A 19,385-nucleotide genomic window follows, 5' to 3' on the forward strand; every position below is an offset into this window, starting at 1 on the left:
TGGCTCTGTCCTGATCTCACAGGACACAGAGGCAGCATTGCTGCTGCCAATCAAATCCTGTGAGGAGGGAGTAGGGGCGGGGCCGAGCCACACTGTGTGTGTGTCTATGGATGTACATAGCGCGACTCGGGAGAATGCCTGCACGTGTTCCCCCATAACACACAGCTAGTTATTGGGGCACACACAGAACAGGAGGAGCCGAGTGCACTGGCAGGTAACCCCAGAAGAGGAGGTATGGGACCACTCTATGCAATACCATTGTACAAAGCAGGTAAGTATGACATGTTTATTATTTTAGAAAAAATAATTAATCCTTTACAACAGCTGTATGCTATTTCCTATTAGAATTACACTCCTTTCAATCCAAGTTATTGTCTTCTCACTCCCAGACATATTGGCCAATAACCATGAAGCTGACACCAATGATCGTTTTAGCCATCTGTAAGAGGAAATTCTTCACAATTACCACAAATGTAAACAGCATTCTTCCCAGTGACAACCACATTAGTGTATTGTGAGTTGTAGACATACTGTAGTAATTATTATCAGGGGTTCCCTGAGACCAGACAGTTATTTCAAGGATTCCTCCATATTAAAAAGGTTGAGGAAGGCTGGTTTAGAGATTTCCCCCATGTACTTTTTTTTGCTGCTAGGTGTCCTCAGTTCGATGATTTTCATTAGTCAATCGAATTCCTCTGAGCCTAGGTCCCTGGACAGTGAAAGCAAAAGCAGCACAGAGATGAGTTCATCTCTCTGTCACTCTGTTTCCTCCTCCTATCAGCATGCTTCTTGTCAGCACTTTGCAGAGTGCCGGGGCACTCGTGCTGAGAAAGGCTGCTCTAGGCACATGCGGCTCTGTAATAATACATCAGTCTTTTTTTTAACTGATTGACTCCTTTACTACTTCTTCCTCTCACACACCTGTTTCCTTATACAAGGACTACAGATGGCTGATATTAGGACAAATTCAGATATTTAGACTGATGTATTACTACAGAGCTGCATGTGCCTAGAGCAGCCTTTTTCAACAGGCGTGCCCCGGCACTCTGCACAGGGGTCTCACTTGAGTTTGTCAGGGGTGCTGCGGCATCCTGATTGAGAAAGTGAATGAGTGTATGTATGTATGTATCTGTTTGTATGTGAGTTTATGTGTATACGTATTTACAGTATGTGTGTGCAATACACACGGTTCCATTGCAGCTGCATTCACTTGAACAGGTCACCTTCAGGGGCGGTATTGACTGCCATATGTGACAGGGGGTATCATAGGAACCTATTCCAAAATCGCACTGTGCTGGGCCGCATTTATGAGAATGGGCACCATTGAATATGATGTGATTTCCATTGTGACGAGATTGTGATGAGAACTCAAGAAAAAAATTGCACTTGTGTGAACCAACACTTAATAATAAAAATGTTCACATACTATTAACAAATGAAAGTGTTTCCCCCTGGTATTATCACAAAGTGTAGCTCTTTACAACACTATTATTATACTACTGTTAGGATATCAAGGATATTGTATAATAGTATAATTTGCACTTACCTCTGGGCAATTGCCTTCTTTTTGATTTTCTGTTTTTATTATGTTTGTTAGAACAAAGAATGAAGATCCACCCTGTGAAATATTAAGATTGTCAAAGGATTAAAAGCAGTGAAAAAACATCAGCTGCCTTCAGACACTGTTTAGCATAGATGGAGGAATCTATTGATTTCTGTCGTTCGTCCCACAAAAGTATTCATTGTAAGACCTTTAGAGGTTACATTAGGTCTTAGATCATGATTATTCAAGGAATTAGGAATAGAGTAGGGAAGAATATCTGTCAGGTTTTTACTGTTGTCTAAGATTTCCCCCTTATTTCTTGTCTTATGATGATGTTCACTACGAATAGAAATAGCTCCAAAAGGGAAACATACAGTAATAAAAATACTGGGAGAAGGTTAGAAGCAGATTTCTGTTGCTATCTTTTCCTGTTACGGAGGTTTCCCTCAGCTACTGTCGTAGTGACAATGTTCCCATTACTGAGATCCATACAGCAATGAAGACCTAAATATTTAAGAATCAGTAAATCATAGAGTCCAGAATATTTTTAATATTTGCTTAATGGAATACTAGAGCCAACATATTTTGGAAGTTTTAGCACTTCCCCTTCATCAGGGCTTGTATATTATGGGACCTTAAAATGGATTTTGCTGATACTTGTTTATATGTGAAATTAGATACTATCACCAGCAGTTTGTAGCCTGCAATAAAAACCTTCCCCACTTGCACCCTCTGTACTGTACTGGGGGGGGGGGGTTAAGGGGTAAAACATTTTTGTTTGTAAATTGGCCTGTGTGATATGTATTCCTGAACTCTGCAACATGTGCATAAACACACTCCTGAACCCTGCACTCTGCATAAGGCAATCCTGAACCCTGCACCCTGTGTGTACGGCACCTCAGAACCCTGAAACCTGTGTATAAGGCACTCCTGCGCCCTGCATTCCTGAACCCTGCACCCTGTGAGTAATGCACTGCTGAACCCTGCACCCTGCATGTAACACACTCCTGAACCCTGTACCCTGTTCATAATACACTTCTGAACTCTGCACTCTGTGCATTAAGCCCTCCTGAGCCCTGCACCCTGTGCGTAAGGTGTTCCGGAAACCTGCACCTTGTGTGTAATGCACTCCTGTGCCCTGTTTGTAAAGCACCCTGGAGTCCAGTGCCCTGTACCTTGTGGAGTACCTGCACCTATTCTCTGACAAAAAAAGCCCTGTGTTTTTGGAATACAGTATTATATTACATGGGGGGGGGGGGAGTTCTGTTAGTTTTTTTTAGCATGGAATGATAAAATCTAGCAGTGAAATCTAAGCTGACCATAGATGGGTAGAATTTTGAACAAAAATCTATAGGGAAAGAATGTTCTAAGAAAGTTTGTTTTTTTGTAATAAGTGGGTCGAACCGACGTTAGTTTACGACCACAGTGATAAGAAAATTTGAAGGTATAGGACAGGGGTGGGCAAACGTTTTGACTTGAGGGCCGCAATGGGTTCATATATTGGACCCGGGGGCCGGACCAAGAGTAGATGAATGATGTGTATGTGTCATCCATAGTAAGTATAGTAATATTCCCCCATAGTAAGCATAGTAATTCATCCCCCATAGTAATTCATCCCCCATAGTAATTCATCCCCCATATAGTAATTCATCCCCCATATAGTAATTCATCCCCCCTATAGTAATTCATCCCCCATAGTAATTCATCCCCCATATAGTAATTCATCCCCCATATAGTAATTCATCCCCCATAGTAATTCATCCCCCATAGAGTAATTCATCCCCCATATAGTAATTCATCCCCCCTATAGTAATTCATCCCCCATATAGTAATTCATCCCCCATATAGTAATTCATCCCCCCTATAGTAATTCATCCCCCCTATAGTAATTCATCCCCCCTATAGTAATTCATCCTCCATATAGTAATTCATCCCCCATATAGTAATTCATCCCCCATAGTAATTCATCCCCCATATAGTAATTCATCCCCCATAGTAATTCATCCCCCATATAGTAATTCATCCCCCATATAGTAATTCATCCCCCATATAGTAATTCATCCCCCATAGTAATTCATCCCCCATAGAGTAATTCATCCCCCATATAGTAATTCATCCCCCCTATAGTAATTCATCCCCCATATAGTAATGAATCCCCCATATAGTAATTCATCCCCCATATAGTAATTCATCCCCCCTATAGTAATTCATCCCCCCTATAGTAATTCATCCTCCATATAGTAATTCATCCCCCATATAGTAATTCATCCCCCATAGTAATTCATCCCCCATATAGTAATTCATCCCCCATAGTAATTCATCCCCCATAGAGTAATTCATCTCCCATAGAGTAATTCATCCCCCATATAGTAATTCATCCCCCATATAGTAATTCATCCCCCATAGAGTAATTAATCCCCCATAGAGTAATTCATCCCCCATAGAGTAATTAATCCCCCATAGAGTAATTAATCCCCCATATAGTAATTCATCCCCCATATAGTAATTCATCCCCCATAGTAATTCATCCCCCATATAGTAATTCATCCCCCATAGTAATTCATCCCCCATATAGTAATTCATCCCCCCCTATAGTAATTCATCCTCCATATAGTAATTCATCCCCCATAGTAATTCATCCCCCATAGAGTAATTCATCCCCCATATAGTAATTCATCCCCCATATAGTAATTCATCCCCCATATAGTAATTCATCCCCCATAGTAATTCATCCCCATAGTAATTCATCCCCCATAGTAATTCATCCCCCATATAGTAATTCATCCCCCATAGTAATTCATCCCCCATATAGTAATTCATTCCCCATATTAATTCATCCCCCATATTAAGTTCCCAAGTCCCCCCTGTGTCAATTCACTTACCTTTGCTCAGCGCGTTCCTCTCGCCGTGCTCCCGCGCCGTTCCGGTGTAGCATGAAAATCTGTCTCCTATGAGGATCTGTCCCCCTCGACGTATCTGCGCATGTGCCAGTTTCAGGCATTAGCAGCCGATCGGCGATCTCTGGCACATGCGCAGATACGTTGAGGGGGACAGATCCTCATAGGAGACAGATTTTCATGCTACACCGGTCTTCAGGGCGGACTGTGAGAGGAGCCTAGCTCCCCTCACGTTCTCCGCGGGCCGGATTAAAAGGTCCGCCGGGCCGTAGTTTGCCCATTGCTGGTATAGGATGTACATATTTTTTCAAATGAATACATTTCTATACAGTCTATGCGGTTTCATTTGGTAAAGTTAACTCATTCCAATACCTAATATTAAAATCTAATGACATTTTTCAAATGACATTCAAATGTTCTGAAAATTTTCTGATAACTTTTCTGCGAATTTTCCTAATACTTTTCCTAAGAATTTCTGTTCAAAATTCTATCCATCCAGGGCCAGTTTAACAAACTTTTATCAGTACATCAACATTCACAGTTGGCCAATATTAGCAATCATTGTAGCCAACAGTCGTTTGGAGGTTTAACCCTGTGAATGTCATCTCATGACTACAGAAATGTCATAATCAGTTATTATTATTATTATACAGGATTTATATAGTACCAACAGTTTGCTCAGTGCTTTACAATATTAAAAGGAGACAATACAGCAAAGATACAGTTCAATACAAGAGGGCCCTGCTCCTTGGAGCTTACAGTACATGCTGTCTACATGGAAAACAACAGTTATATGAAAATGTAACTTACTGGGGAAGGAATTGTATATTCAGCTGTGTCCCAGATTCTTGAATCAGCATCCAAAACGCCTTTCACCTTTGTATGTACAGAACTGATAACGGAGTCTGTTTTCTGATAGCGCTTTTCAGTCAGCATTATAACACTGAAACCAGATAAGAATAAAATAAGAAATGTCCAATGTCCATGGAAAACAATAATTATACTCATGTAAAGAGGAACATTCTCTTTCACAATAAACAGAGAGCTTTGCTGCCAGTAATTACCACTGACTCACTCTGCTTCCACTCTGTTCTTTTCTATGAATGGACAATGTATAGGTATGCTTTACCTCTTGCCGCCCACATAATGCTTTTGAGTGGTGGCAAGGAGAGTGGGCTTTAAAAGAATCAAAGCCTTTTGTCCATACCTTTCTGGGTCACAGGAGTGCATTTATTTCTGCTCTCATGTGACCCAGATTCAGCCAACAGCGGGCTAAAGCTGGTCCAGGGGCTATGCTGGCTGAATCAGCCTCTCCTGGCCCCTGCACAACCCAGCACTGAAAAGTCAGAGCAGAGACGGTAACTGACAGTCACTGTACTCTGCTCAGGGAAGACCAAGAACTGAGCGATCAACAGTCACATGATCACTCAGTTCTTGGTCTTAGAGCCAGCGCAGCCATATACTTGAAAATGTGTGTTTTATATTTTCCTATTCCACACTTCTCCCTTAATGCCCACACTCTGTACATATGCGTTGATGGATGACTGTGCTGAAAGCATAGGCTACAGCCAGGTTAGGCATCCTACTTCTGGTAGTTAGAGGTCTGGTTGTATGAGAGATTCAACACTACTAGGAAATAAGTGCAGAGTAGATAGGCTTACGGTTAATGCGGGTGAGAAATGCATGCCAGGCTGATTGAACAACCTTTGGAGAATCTCTCCACCTCCACTGATTTAGTCATAAGGTCTCCAAACACAAAGACGGATGCCGCATTGTTATCACCCTCAGGCCTCAGGGGCCCCTGCAACTGGACTTTGCTCTGACATGTACACACACACACACATATATACACACACACATATACACACACACACACACACATACATACACACTATATATGTATTATTTCCATACTGGTGTGCATCTATATACTTATGGTTAATTTCTAAATTTCTATGCTGCTTGCAGCAGTTCTTTGAGTAGATTTCTGGTTAAAGTAGAACTGCTACTTTTCTGGTTAACTGGTTCCCAACTATGCTATAGCCGAAGGACGGCTACAGCGTGGTTGTGTAATCCTGGGACGACGTCCATGGACGTCATTCCAGAACACATCCCCCCCCAGCGGCGCGCACCCTACGGACATAGCTGATCACGTGATACGGTAAACGACCAATCACGGCGGCCTTTTACCATGTGATCAGCTGTGTCCAAAGACACAGATGATCACAAAGTAAATACAGTTGCTGGTTATCGGCTGCACTTTCCTCACACTGTCATAGCGTGAGGAAAGTACTGCCGAGAACCGGCATTTGTCAGCGCAGGGATCGGCACTGATCATCAGGGCACCGATGATCAGTGCCCTGATGATCAATGCCACCCACCTGTACCCAGCAGTGCCACCCACCTGTGCCCTGCAGTGCCACCCACCTGTGCCCATCAGTGTCAACCACCTGTGCCCTGCAGTGCTGCCTATCAGTGCTGTCGAGCAGTGCCGCCCAATGCCTATCAGTGCTGCCCATCAGTGCCACCCAGCAGTACAGCATCATCAGTGACTCCTATCAGTGCCCAGCAGTGCTGCCTATCCGTGCCACCTCATCAGTGCCCATCAGTGCTGCCTATCAGTGCCCATCAGTGCTGCCTAGCAGTGCAGCCTCATCAACGCACATCAGTGATGGAGAAAAATTACCTGCTTGCAAAATTTTATAATAGAAACAAAGAAAAACTTTTATTTTTTGCAAATTTTTTGCTCTTTTTTTGTTTATAGCACAAAAAGAAAAAACAACCAGTGGCAAATAAATACCAACAAAAGAAAGCTTTATTTGTGTGAAAAAAAATGATAAAAATTTCATATGGGGTCACTTTCAATGATAATGGTAAACAGGACAAATATAGAGGGTGAATCTCGCTAGCAGGGGCACAGACTGCAATAACAAATGACAAGTAATCTAATTCATCTCCACTCTATCCAAAACTAAAAAAAAAAGTTTTCCTTTAGTTGTAACTTTAATTTCTGAGGAAGGGAACCCCCTCTGTTCACAGAGGCCCTGTCCTGGGTGGAAACACTGCCAACTTTATTATCAAACCCACTCTTCCACTTAGTGTAGGTTCTGGTTCTTTTATTTACCTACAGGTCTAGCATAATATCCTGTCTGGGGAGGACTATTTCTCATAACTCCTCAAAAGGGGGCTACATGACTCTTCATTCTGTACACAGAAATTAGTAAGAATGAAATGCAAATTCCAACACATTCAGTATTTTAATATTTGTGTTTGCTAATTTTAATGGTCAACTGACTTTTCTGCAGAGACCCCTTCTGAAATATGGCCATCAATTTGTGGACACTGGATTCTCACACCTACTGTAGAAAGTAGACTGGCAGGATCATGTTATCCCTGCTGTGTTGCAAGGAATACAGAGGTGTAAGCAGATGCTTACAAGTTGCTCTGGTTATATGTGTTGAGCTAGATAATTCTTTAGGCTGCCCATTTGGGGAAAGGGTTAAACTTGGTGCAGTACTCTGCCCTCCACCCTATGCCACTATAAAAAAAAAAAAAGAAAGGAGGAAGGCTCTGCTTGGGTGCGTTTGGCTTCGTCCTGAATGGGAAGTATGACCAGAGGTGGAAGGAACGATGTAACCCACAGCAACCTACAGAGCAACCTCAAGGAGAATTTCACCTAGAGCCAGGACACTGCCAGATTACGGGCTCTAAGGACTCTGACTTTGAGGAAGGTATGCACTGGGCAGCCTACAGTAGATAGTTAGGGACAAACTGTATTACTAATTGTGTGTTAATTGAGCTCTTTAATTGCTCTTGGCCTGGTCTGAAGTTACTGCAAAGAGATGCATGGTGGTATATGGCGCATGTTAAAGAACAAGGCCTGTTATGGGGGTGAAGAGGAGGACATGTATGCACCAAGGACAACCATTATTAGAGGAATGATCTGGCAGCTAGACAATGGAAGAACAGTACCAGCATGGGTGATGAGTTCTTTATACAGCGAGAGGGTCAGTTTGCTGATTTCCTTCCTAGCAGCTGGTGCCCCACTCTACCGGGACCGAACCCATGTGGCAAAGACTTGGTAGACCTTGTATAGCTGGCAGAATGGATCTAAGTAAACCTGACAAAATGCTGGCAACGGATAATGAGGTTACAATGAAAAACATTCATAAACAGAGGTTATCTTCAATAACAGCTAAAGTGATCAGTAGATCTGTTAGGGGGTCTTAAAGGGTTGTTGTTAATCTCCCTTAAAGCAGACTTTGCAGTAAAATACAAGATCTCTTGTACATTATATGCCCAATCCCAGCCTTCTTACTACAGGGGTGCCATTACAATCCTTCTAGTGAGATCTTGGGGAATGCTAAGTATCCCAAAATCTGCTGGAGCGTCTTATTGCAAGATTTGGGGTACTCAAAATTTCCAGGGTTAGCCTGTCAATCATCCCTAGGTGCCACGGGCAGAAGCCCAGGGGGAGGTAAGTATATTTAATATTTTTCTCTTTTTTTTTTTTACTACTTTACAACTGCTATAAATAAAGGGACAGGGAGCACATATATATTAGACAGCCTTTGCAATTTATACCGAAAGGTCTGGTTTAGGGCACTCCACGTGGCCTGTTATTTCTGTGATTGGTGTGTTTTTCCAAATTAGGAGAGTACATCAACATACTGGAGGCAAATTTAAAGGTTGAGAATGGAGGCCTGACAAGCGAGGGATATTTTTTTTTATCTCTCTGGGTAGATTGTGGATGTGCAGTTGCCATGTAGACGCTATGCAGAGTCCTCCATCCCAGGGGATTATAACACTATTAGCAATACTGCTGACTGAGGCATAGGGTGTTCTTCCTTGACAGAGTCGAGACAGAGAGTTCTTAGATGTGGTGGCTACTTTGGTCTTTTTTTAAGCTTTTCTTTTTTGTTTTTACCCTGAGATCTGGACAGTAAGTCTGTTATTTTTCAAATTACTTTAACAGACCAAGATGTCTACACAAAGTAGCAGGTATAGGATTGACACAAACCATTTAACACCGACAGGGGTGCTTACAATGGTCAGCTTATAATTATGTAAACCCTTTACCCCAAAAGGAATAAACTGCTGTAACTGCTTATAAAATGTTAGCTGGAGATCAAGTTCAATTTGTTAGTAAAATCCATCTAAATCTGCTAGTTCAACACCCTCTCCCCAGACTGACAATGCTGCATGTCAAAGGAGTCTACTTCATCCAGAATACAGACACCCTAAGACAGGAAGTGAGTTACTGGCAAGATCATCAGGTGAAAAAGGAAAAAAGCCTAAAAAAGAAAACGAATGCAGTTATCTAAAGATTGGTAAACTGCAATATATTATTTCTGTTTATTATTTCTGTTTTTGGGATTATTAGTTCTTTAATTTTGATTTTTCGCACTCTGATTTTAAATGATCATCTAGGTAGGTTATAATATCTACGTTTATGTATGAAAGGAAAATCCTTCTGCGCTCAATGGAAACCAAACCTGTTTTGTTTAGCTGCTGTCACTCAACTCTTAACCACCAAGTTATATCAAATAAACAAATTTAAATAGTGAAGTGCTTAAACCATAAATCATGTGCTACTTGTACTCAATTCCAAATAAAAATAATCAATATAACATTCCTTATAATGTGCTGTGACACCTCCTTATTACAGAAGGAGTAAAAAACGTGCTATTAAATTTAAAAGTGACAACTTCCAGCGCTCAGGATGGGGCCCTCTCCCTATAGCTAACACTTAACCTCCTACCAGTGTGAGTTAAATCAATAAATAAATAAATAAATAGTGCAGCGCTACATACTAAATAAACATATATCTCAATAAATAAAATAATCAAATCAATAAATGTCTGTGCAACAGTGCAAATCAAGTGTAATTCGTGTGTTCCACCAGGAAACAACAAAAGTGACCACGTGACAAATATATAAAATTAATAAATTATTAACCAAATCAATATATATCATAAACATGTGCAAACTTGCAAATAAGGTGTAACACTTGTATTGCACCAAAACATAAAAGTGACAAAGTGACAATTATTGCTTATTAAAGCGCAATCAATGTGTTCCCTGTTAAGGGAATATTCAAAGTGACCAAGTGACTTAATAACCTATAAAACACAAATAATATAAAAAGCAACACTCTGTGTAAACATGTCCATATATATATATATATATATATATATATATATATATATATAGTGTATTTCATACACAATTTGCATGCAGGTGCCATCCAGTGTCCACACTGTGATATCCAATAATAGCTGCAATGGCCCCTCACCTCCTTACATTGACCCCACAGGGCCAACACGCTTTGGAACACAAAAACCACTCTGGTTTATCACAGGATCCTCCCCAGCGATGTATGCTCTATACCCAGCTGCTTCTCCAGTTCCTCCTTATATAGAACTCACAGGGAGACTTTGCCTCAAGGAACAAACACCACTCTGTTGTATCTCAGGATATTTCCGAACGCTGTATACTCTATATTCCTCTCCGGTTCATACAGAAACAGAAGACTTCCATAGTGTAAAACCGCATTTAATGAATCAATTGTACAGAAAGATAACTACTCACATTGTTCTTCATCTTTCCTATAACACACACATAAATGGCTCCTTCACCTCATGCTATGCCTGCCTTGCATGGGCAATAGATACAGAGGTTTCAAATATGGCCACCACGCCGGAAATGACGTCACCGCGCTTCCCAGAATTCTCCTCGCACACCGACGCGTTGCGTCACGCTGATCACGTGACTTCCTCAGGGTATTAAATTAACACACATAGTGATGTTCTTATAAAGTGACATAACACACATTGTGATACTCTTATAAAGTGCATATAGGTATCTTAAAGACGTTTATGTATGTCATTTATGGTATGATGGAGAGGAGTTGAGAGGCCCTAAAATGTATTTTATCTGTTTTACATAAGCTTAATAATGGTAGATGAACCCAAACCCTTTTTTTTTTGTTTACAAACGTTTTTATTAAGAGATAGGCAACAAAAACAGTGCAACCTCTTGAGGTACAATACACCCCAAGAAAAAGGCACATAGGTAATGAATAGTATTATAAAATACAATCATAGAAATATAAATGCAAGTACATGAATGAGGCAGTCAGAAAGAAATATAGAACAACCAAACTGTTTACAAAGACTCAAAACATTTCAATCCATGATAGACCATCAAACAATAGATGCCGATGTGTTTTCCAGCCATCCCATTTTCTGTTGAATAAGTGCATCCTATCCAGCAATGTATAATGTATACGCTCCATGAGCATAACCATGTAGACTCTCCACAAAACAGAAGCCAAAGGAACAGTCGGTGACTTCCAGTGAAGGGCTATAGCCATAGGGTGGAGATACAAATCGTGTGGATTAGCCTCATTTTGTTGACCGGAACCCCCAAAATAGGAGCACCCAATACACAAATTTGCATAGACATAGTTATCGGAGTATCCGCCAAGGCAGAGGCCACCACAGAGACTCTACTCCGGATCAAGGAGAGACCAGGACAAGCCCAAAACACATGCACAACGGTACTAGCAAGGCCACAGCCCCTAAAACAGAGGTGCGACATTCCTGGAAACATGATATACAGTCTAGAGGGGGTATAGTACCAGCGAGTTGAAACTTTAAGGGAGCGTCTCACGGACCGAGAGAGATTTAGCCTCCCTCCGTATATCATCCACCATGTAATCCCAGTCCCCATCGGAAAAGGTAATACCGCAATCAGCCTCCCATTTCTGTCTATACAAGGGAGGAATGAGAAAGACGGCATCCGAAAAGGAGCGATATAAATCTGAGATGAGACCCCTACATCTGGCAGAGTCACGACTGATAAGTTAAAAAAACGTGATTGGGGGTGTCAACTCAAAGTGAGAACTAAAAAAAATGTCTTATTTGTTGATATCAATAATGTTCACGAAGGAGGATATCAAAAATCGTACGTAGCATATCAAAGGAGATATAGGCCCCTACCTCCGACAGTTTAATAAGGGCCAACCCAAACCCTTTTACCGCTCCCCAGCCAGCTTGTATCAACAAATCACACCCTAAAGGCATTATACTCCAGCCAAGGTTTATTGCAATGACAGCTCACCACTCACTCTCACCCAAAGTCACACCACCTACACGTTTCACTCATCAGGGCTTAATCACAAAAGGTAGTTTAACTGGAATAAAAAGTGCTTGTCAAACATATAAATTCATATAATTTTTTTTTAAATATTCTATTCTATTTTCTATACTATTCTATCCTATATTCTATTCTATTATCTCTTCTATTCTATTTACTATTCTACATTCCATTCTGTTCTATTTTCCATTCTATTCTATATTTTATTATATTATACATTCTTTTCTATATTCTAATCTAACCTATCCTATTTTATTCTATTTTCTTTTCTATTCAATTTTTTGACAGGGTTTTTTGCTTTTTTTTCCCCGTTTTAACTTTTCTAGTCCCTTTTTTTTATATTCTATATTATTTATTCTACATTGTATTCTATTGCATTCTATTAAATAGTTTTTCTATATTATATTATAATGTATTGTTTTTATTCAATTCTATTGTTTGTTTGTTAAATTCTATTCTATTACTATCCCCCTCTCCCTACTACTCCTTAACCAAACTCAGGAGATGGGTAGACAGACACTGGCTGGTCAGATGCTGCACAGGAAAGGGGAGTTGTGATACAGCACACAGATTAGCTGTCTTCTCCTGAGCAGCCAAACTCTGACTTTTCTTCACACATCTTGCCTTGCACTACAGCTGTGATCAGAAAGCATTGGCTCACAGTTACCTAGAACAGTCTTTCTCAACATTTTTAACCTTGAAAAAATTTCAGGTCTTGGGGAACCCCTGCAGAAACCAATTATTGTAGGGAGATATATTCCCCCCACTCATGGTCAGTACGAAAAATGTCCTCCTTGCAATGGTGATCAGAATGTCACCCTTACAGACAGCTAAATGGTCATTGGTGTCATACTGGCTCAGCCAAGTGGTGTTGACCCTGGAACTATACAGACACCATCAATTAAGGAAGGGGGGGGGGTGTTAATCAGCCACAGCTCAAGAAACCCCTAGTAATCAAATCCTAGGATTCTACAGAACTATGGATAAGAATGGCAGACCTTGAGGAAGCCCAAAACTGCTAAAAGTATTTAATCCATGCGTCAGGGATCGTCCTCTCACCGGAACACATCTATGCGCCGGCGCAGGATCCCTGTCAGCTGCGGTGGTGTGTGTGCACATGCGGTTACGCGCATGCACACCGGTGTGTACGTCATCGCAAGGCGGGCTATTTAAATCACCAATACACTTTAGCCTATGCCTTCTGGTCTACAACTTCCTGCACTCCATAACCTGATTCTGTTGCCTGTATCTGATCTGACCCTGACTAAGAAAAAACTCCACCTGCACCGACCCGGCTTATCCCTGACTAACCGCTTGCCTGCTCCCTTGTACCTGATCTTCCCGATTGATCCTGACCCAGCTTGCCTGACGCTGCTGCACCTACGTTCCTGCAATCCACATCTGGCCTGTATCCTGGTTGCCGCCATACCTACCTGCTGCTACATCTACGTTCCTGCATCCGCACCTGGCCTGTATCCTGGTTGCCGCTATATCTACCTGCTGCTACACCTACGTTCCTGCATCCGCACCTGGCCTGTATCCCGGTTGTCACCATACCTACCTGCTGCTGCACCTACGTTCCTGCAATCCACACCTGGCCTGTATCCTGGTTGCCGCTATACCTACCTGCTGCTACACCTACGTTCCTGCATCCACACCTGGCCTGTATCCTGGTTGCCGCCATACCTACCTGCTGCTGCACCTACGTTCCTGCATCAGCACCTGGCCTGCATCCTGGTCTCTCATGTCATCACCTGTCTACAGTCATCTCAAGACCCACCAGGTACTCGTGCCACTCCAGGCTCGGTGCCCTCTGTCCCCACTATCAGGGGCGTAAGGAGTAGTAAGAAGACGACCTCCTCTCCACATCAGGCTCCCCAACCAGGTACATGACACCATGTTGGTATTCCTTTCAGTTAGAAAGAAGCAATGGGGGACACAAATTTCTAGATACACATACGTGCGAGGTCAGCTTTAAAGCCTATATTTAGGAAATAAATGTTTTTAGAAAATCAGCATAAGGGATGTTACATTTAATCTGATGTGTCTCTAGTGCTGATGCTGGCTGTATTAGTGGAAATCGGAAATCCTTTGACCCGCTCCCATACCCTGCAACTATAATCTTCTTGTGCTGCAGGGGTTAATACCAGCGCTGGACTTCTGACAAGCTTTCATCAAGAGTACTTCACCTGCCCTTTCTACCTTCCTCCTCCATTCTTAGAAGCTGCACCATAGCTTACATTGATGCTTTAAGAATGGAGGTGAACATTTCATTCATCTGCCTGTCCTTCATTCATATACCATATTTCATTGATGGAAGCTATAGTACAGTTTCTATGAACTGAGGAGGGAGGCACCACTCTTGGCAAGTGCTTATGACATGTCCTACGTCTTGTATTAGCCTGTAAGATTATGGCTGCAGGGTGTGGGAGGGGGAAGAAGATTTCAACTATTACAGCCAGCATAAGAGACACTTTAGATTAACCACTTGCCCTCCTGAGGATTTACCCCCCTTCCTGACCAGGCCATTTTTTGCAATACAATGCTGCGTTACTTTAACTGACAATTGCACAGTCATGCAACGCTGCACCCAAATGAAACTTACGTCATTTTTTTCCCCACAAATAGAGCTTTCTTTTGGTGGTATTTGATCGCCTCTGCATTTTTTATTTTTTGCGCTATAAACAAAAAACCCGACAATTTTGAAACAAAAAAAACTATATTTTTGACTTTTTGCTATTAAACATATCCAGTAAAAAAATGTAAAAAAAATCAAGTTTAGTCATAAATTTAGGCCAAAATGTATTCTGCTACGTCTTTGCTAAAAAAAATCCCAATACATGTAAATTAATTGATTTCCATCAAAGTTATATTGTTTACAAATGGCGGTATATATACTGGAATGTTTCTATTTTTTTCACTAGTAATGGTGGCGATCAGCGACTTATAGTGGGACTAAAGCAGGCATTCTAACACTGGGGGAACTGACTTGGTGTCACTGACATTCCCAGTGACGCCAATACAGTTATCAGTGCTAATAAAAAGCACTGACACTGTACTAATGGAATGGCACTGGGCAGGAAGGGGTTAACATGTGGGGCAATCAAAGGGTTAACTGTGTGCTGTGTGTGTGCTTTACACTGTAAGCACACGGCTTTGTATGGCTTTGCTATGCAGAGCCATAAAAAAGCAGTGTGCAGGAGCCGACAGGGGAGAGATCTGTGTTGCTCATATAAATGTTTCTTCCCTGTCGGTGATACTCGGTGATCGCCCAGTGCCAGCAGGGAATCACCGGCCGGGACCCAGTGATTGACAGCCAAGGCCGCAAATGGAGGCGTGGGTAGGGCACGCGCACCCCCTACTCGCAACTGCAAAATCATGTATATATACACGTGATTTTGTGCACCCATGCCACCCTGTACCAGTATTTCTGCGTGGGAGCGGTTAAATATAACGACCCTTGTGCTGAATTTTTAAAAACATTTTGCTCCTAAACTTGCGCTTTAGAGGATTACAATAATTTTATTTTTTACTCAGCTTATAAGCAACAGAACTGTCTAAGATAGACCCAGATAGCAATCATTGTTTAAAGTTCGGTACATGTCAGAGGGAGTTATACTAGTTATTTTCTAAGACAAACATAGGATGCAGCTGCATCATCACAGGGTGGAGGCATATTAACAACAGAACCTTTACTATGATTTCTGCTAATGCAGGCAAACAATAGTCTACTTCATGGTAGCCTTGTGGTTAAAGTATAGCTAAAGGCAAAGAGATTAGAATGCTTTTCAGGTTTTTATCGCTGTCTGTGCCCCCATTAAGGAGATTTTCCTCTATATTTGTCCCGTTTACCATCATCATTGATAGTGAAAATAAAATAAAATCCCAAATTTTGGTTTGTCCTCAGAAAAGTAAAACTTCCAGGGTTGGGTTGTCCTCAGAGGGGAAATCATCCAATGGGGACACTAGTTCTGGTGACCTGGGAGTCCCCATGAAATTCCCTTAACCGCTTTACCACCACCCTATAGCAGAAATACTGCTACAGGGCGGCAGGGGTGAGCAAAATCACGTATATATACGTGACATTGCATTTCCGGGTAGGGGGCGTGCACAAGCCATGCGTGCGCCCTACCCGAGCCACCATTCTTGGCCTTAGCTGTCAATCACCCAGTCCTGGTAAGTAATTACTCGCCGGCACCCGGTGATCTCCGTGTAATACTGACGGGGGGAGAGACCCTGTCAGCTCCAGCACACTGCTATACAAAGCAGTGTGCTTACAGTGGAAAGCACAGACACAGCAGCATAGTAAAACGCACAGATAACCCTTTGATCGCCCCACATGTTAACTCCTTCCTGCCCAGTGCCATTGCTCTTTATTAGCACTGAGCACTATATTGGTGTCACTGGGGATGTCAATGACACCAAGTCAGTTCCCCCCAATGTCAGAATGCCAGCCGCAGTCCCACTATAAGTCACTGATCGCCACCATTAACAGTAGAAAAAAAAAATTCCAGTATATGTACCGCCATTTGTAAACGCTATAGCTTTCACGTACACCAATGCATTTACGTATTGGGATTTTTTTTTAGCAAAGACATGAAGCAAAATACATTTTGCCCTAAATTTATGACGAAATTTGATTTTTTAAATTTTTTTATTGGACTGAAAAACAACAGACTTGCTGGCTGGTCACCAGATGAAAATAGAAAAAAAGAGAGCCTAAAAAAAGAAACTAATGCAGCCATCACATACAAGAATTAGTAAGCTGCAATATAATAAATGTTTACTTTTGGGTTTAATACTGCTTTAATTCAACGGTTGCAATTAAGTCGTTTCTTAACAAGGTTATGGAATCTAAACTTGTTTGCTGCTCTGCTTTTAATTGCCTGAAACTTTCGTAAGGCTAGGATCACACCTATGCAGTTTGTGTTTGATCCGCTTCTGCAGTGCATTTTGTGTTTTTGCACATGTGTTTGTGACGAGTTTTGCGTTTTTCTTGTTGCTAAGCAGATTTAAAAACTCATCAAAAACGTGGCAGAAACGCACTACATGCTTCTCTGCAGCGCTTCCATTGAAGTCTATAGAACCAAAAAATGCAACTTTTTGTGTTTAAAAAGGCCCCTGACCCTTTCCAAAAAACACACAGGGTGAAAAAGCAGAGATGTGAACCTGTCCCATAGGAAACATGTTAAATGGACTGTCCTGCATTTCTACAAAATGCTGTGAAAACGTTTAGGTGTGAACCTGGGGTAAAGCAAGAAATTAAAGTAAAACTGCCCATGCATGCGCATTAGTTACAAACTCCTTACTACTTACAACCTTTATGCATCATCTAACTGTTTTAGACATTAAGCTCTACTTTAATATTTTGCACAGTATGTTATCTCCAAACAGTGAGGAATTTACTATTACCAATATATTGTATTGTATCTTCATTTACACTCACCACATATAAAGTAAAACTACTGCAAAAATGACCGAATTAAAGGTGCCAAGTAGACTGCTTCTTATGCGAAGATCCTTCTGTGTGGTGTACTCGAAAAAAGACATTTTGTTTAGGACTGCTTCTACAAACATTTGTGAAAGAATGGGTCGCTCTCATGAGCTCCGTGAATTTAAAGCAGGCCATACATGGGTGGAATTCCGAACGATTTTTTGATCGAAAATCGAAAACGTTGTTCGTTCTTTAATCCGATGGTGCCACCAATAATTTTGAAAATCGGTTGTTTTTCACTGTATCTACTATATACTTACAGCAATTTGCAGCTGGTGCATAAAACCAAACATTAACACAATAACAATGAGAATATTTTACAATACAAAAATATCTTCATTTACACTCACCACATATAAAGTAAAACTGCTGCAAAGATGACCGATTTAAAGGTGCCAAGTAGACTGCTTCTTATGCGAAGATCCTTCTGTGTGGTGTACTCACAAAAAGACATTTTGTTTCGGGCTGGGCTGCCAGCATGGAGTGAACTTACACTGCCAGTCCTATAGTAAACACTTACTTCTTGTGTCTGCTAAACTGAAACTGACTTGTAAATGACTCACTCAAGACTGGACGTGTGCAAAGCAATCACTGTCTTTCTCTAAAATTCAAGATGTGGCTATTATTTGTACAGCAGTCTTCAGAGAGCAGCCATTGTCTCTGGAAAAGCACTCCCGTCACAGTGAAAGACAGAGGATAAGGATTCGTCATGCTGCTGCTGAACTAATAAATTCAGGCATGGCATGGAAGATAATTATTCACATTACAACACTGAAGGGTGTTTTCTTGCAGTGTAATGAGCGTTCCTTTGTTTTTCTGGAAATAATCAAATGATTATTTATATATATATATATATATATATATATATATATATATATATATATATATACACATATATATTTATATATACTATTTTGCCAAAAGTATTGGGACACCCCTCCTTCAGATGTTCCAATCACCTCCATGGCCACAGGTGTATAAAATCAAGCACCTAGACATGCAGACTGCTTCTGCAAACATTTGTGAAAGAATGGGTAGCTCTCAGGAGCTCAGTGGATTTAAACCAGGCCATACATGGGTCAATTTCCGAATGATTTTTTGATTGAAAATTCACAAATTTTCCAACATGCCCGATAACCGAAATGGGAAGGAACTATGAAAATCGGCTGGTGCCAGTGCGCCACTAACAGAGCGAAAATCAGTCGATTATTCTTAGGTCCGATTTTCAAATGAAAAATCGTTCGGAAATCAACTAATGTATGGCTGGCCTTAGTGTGGTACCGTGATATGT

The 19,385-nt window shown here is 41.3% G+C and overlaps 1 protein-coding gene across 2 annotated transcripts in view; it reads right to left on the bottom strand.

Moving 5' to 3' along the window:
• The window catches only part of P2RX7 (purinergic receptor P2X 7), a 75,705-nt gene extending 56,970 nt beyond the window's left edge, over positions 1 to 18,735 (bottom strand). Inside the window, exons 1-3 of one of the 2 annotated variants that reach the window (XM_089676558.1) lie at positions 18,445 to 18,735; positions 5,251 to 5,383; positions 1,547 to 1,618 (exon numbers count right to left, since the gene is read on the bottom strand). In XM_089676558.1, coding sequence (XP_089532684.1) covers positions 1,547 to 1,618; positions 5,251 to 5,383; positions 18,445 to 18,548 — 309 coding nt within the window. In that variant the 5' untranslated portion in view covers positions 18,549 to 18,735. Of the gene's footprint in view, positions 1 to 1,546; positions 1,619 to 5,250; positions 5,384 to 18,046; positions 18,159 to 18,444 lie in introns of those variants that run through there. The other variant, XM_089676567.1, reaches the window with a different exon arrangement.
• Between the last annotated feature and the right edge of the window lie 650 nt (positions 18,736 to 19,385).

This window comes from Staurois parvus, unplaced genomic scaffold, assembly GCF_062004578.1.
Source record: "Staurois parvus isolate SC_StPar_1 unplaced genomic scaffold, SC_StPar_1.0 ptg000014l, whole genome shotgun sequence".
Taxonomy (NCBI): Eukaryota; Metazoa; Chordata; class Amphibia; order Anura; family Ranidae; genus Staurois; species Staurois parvus.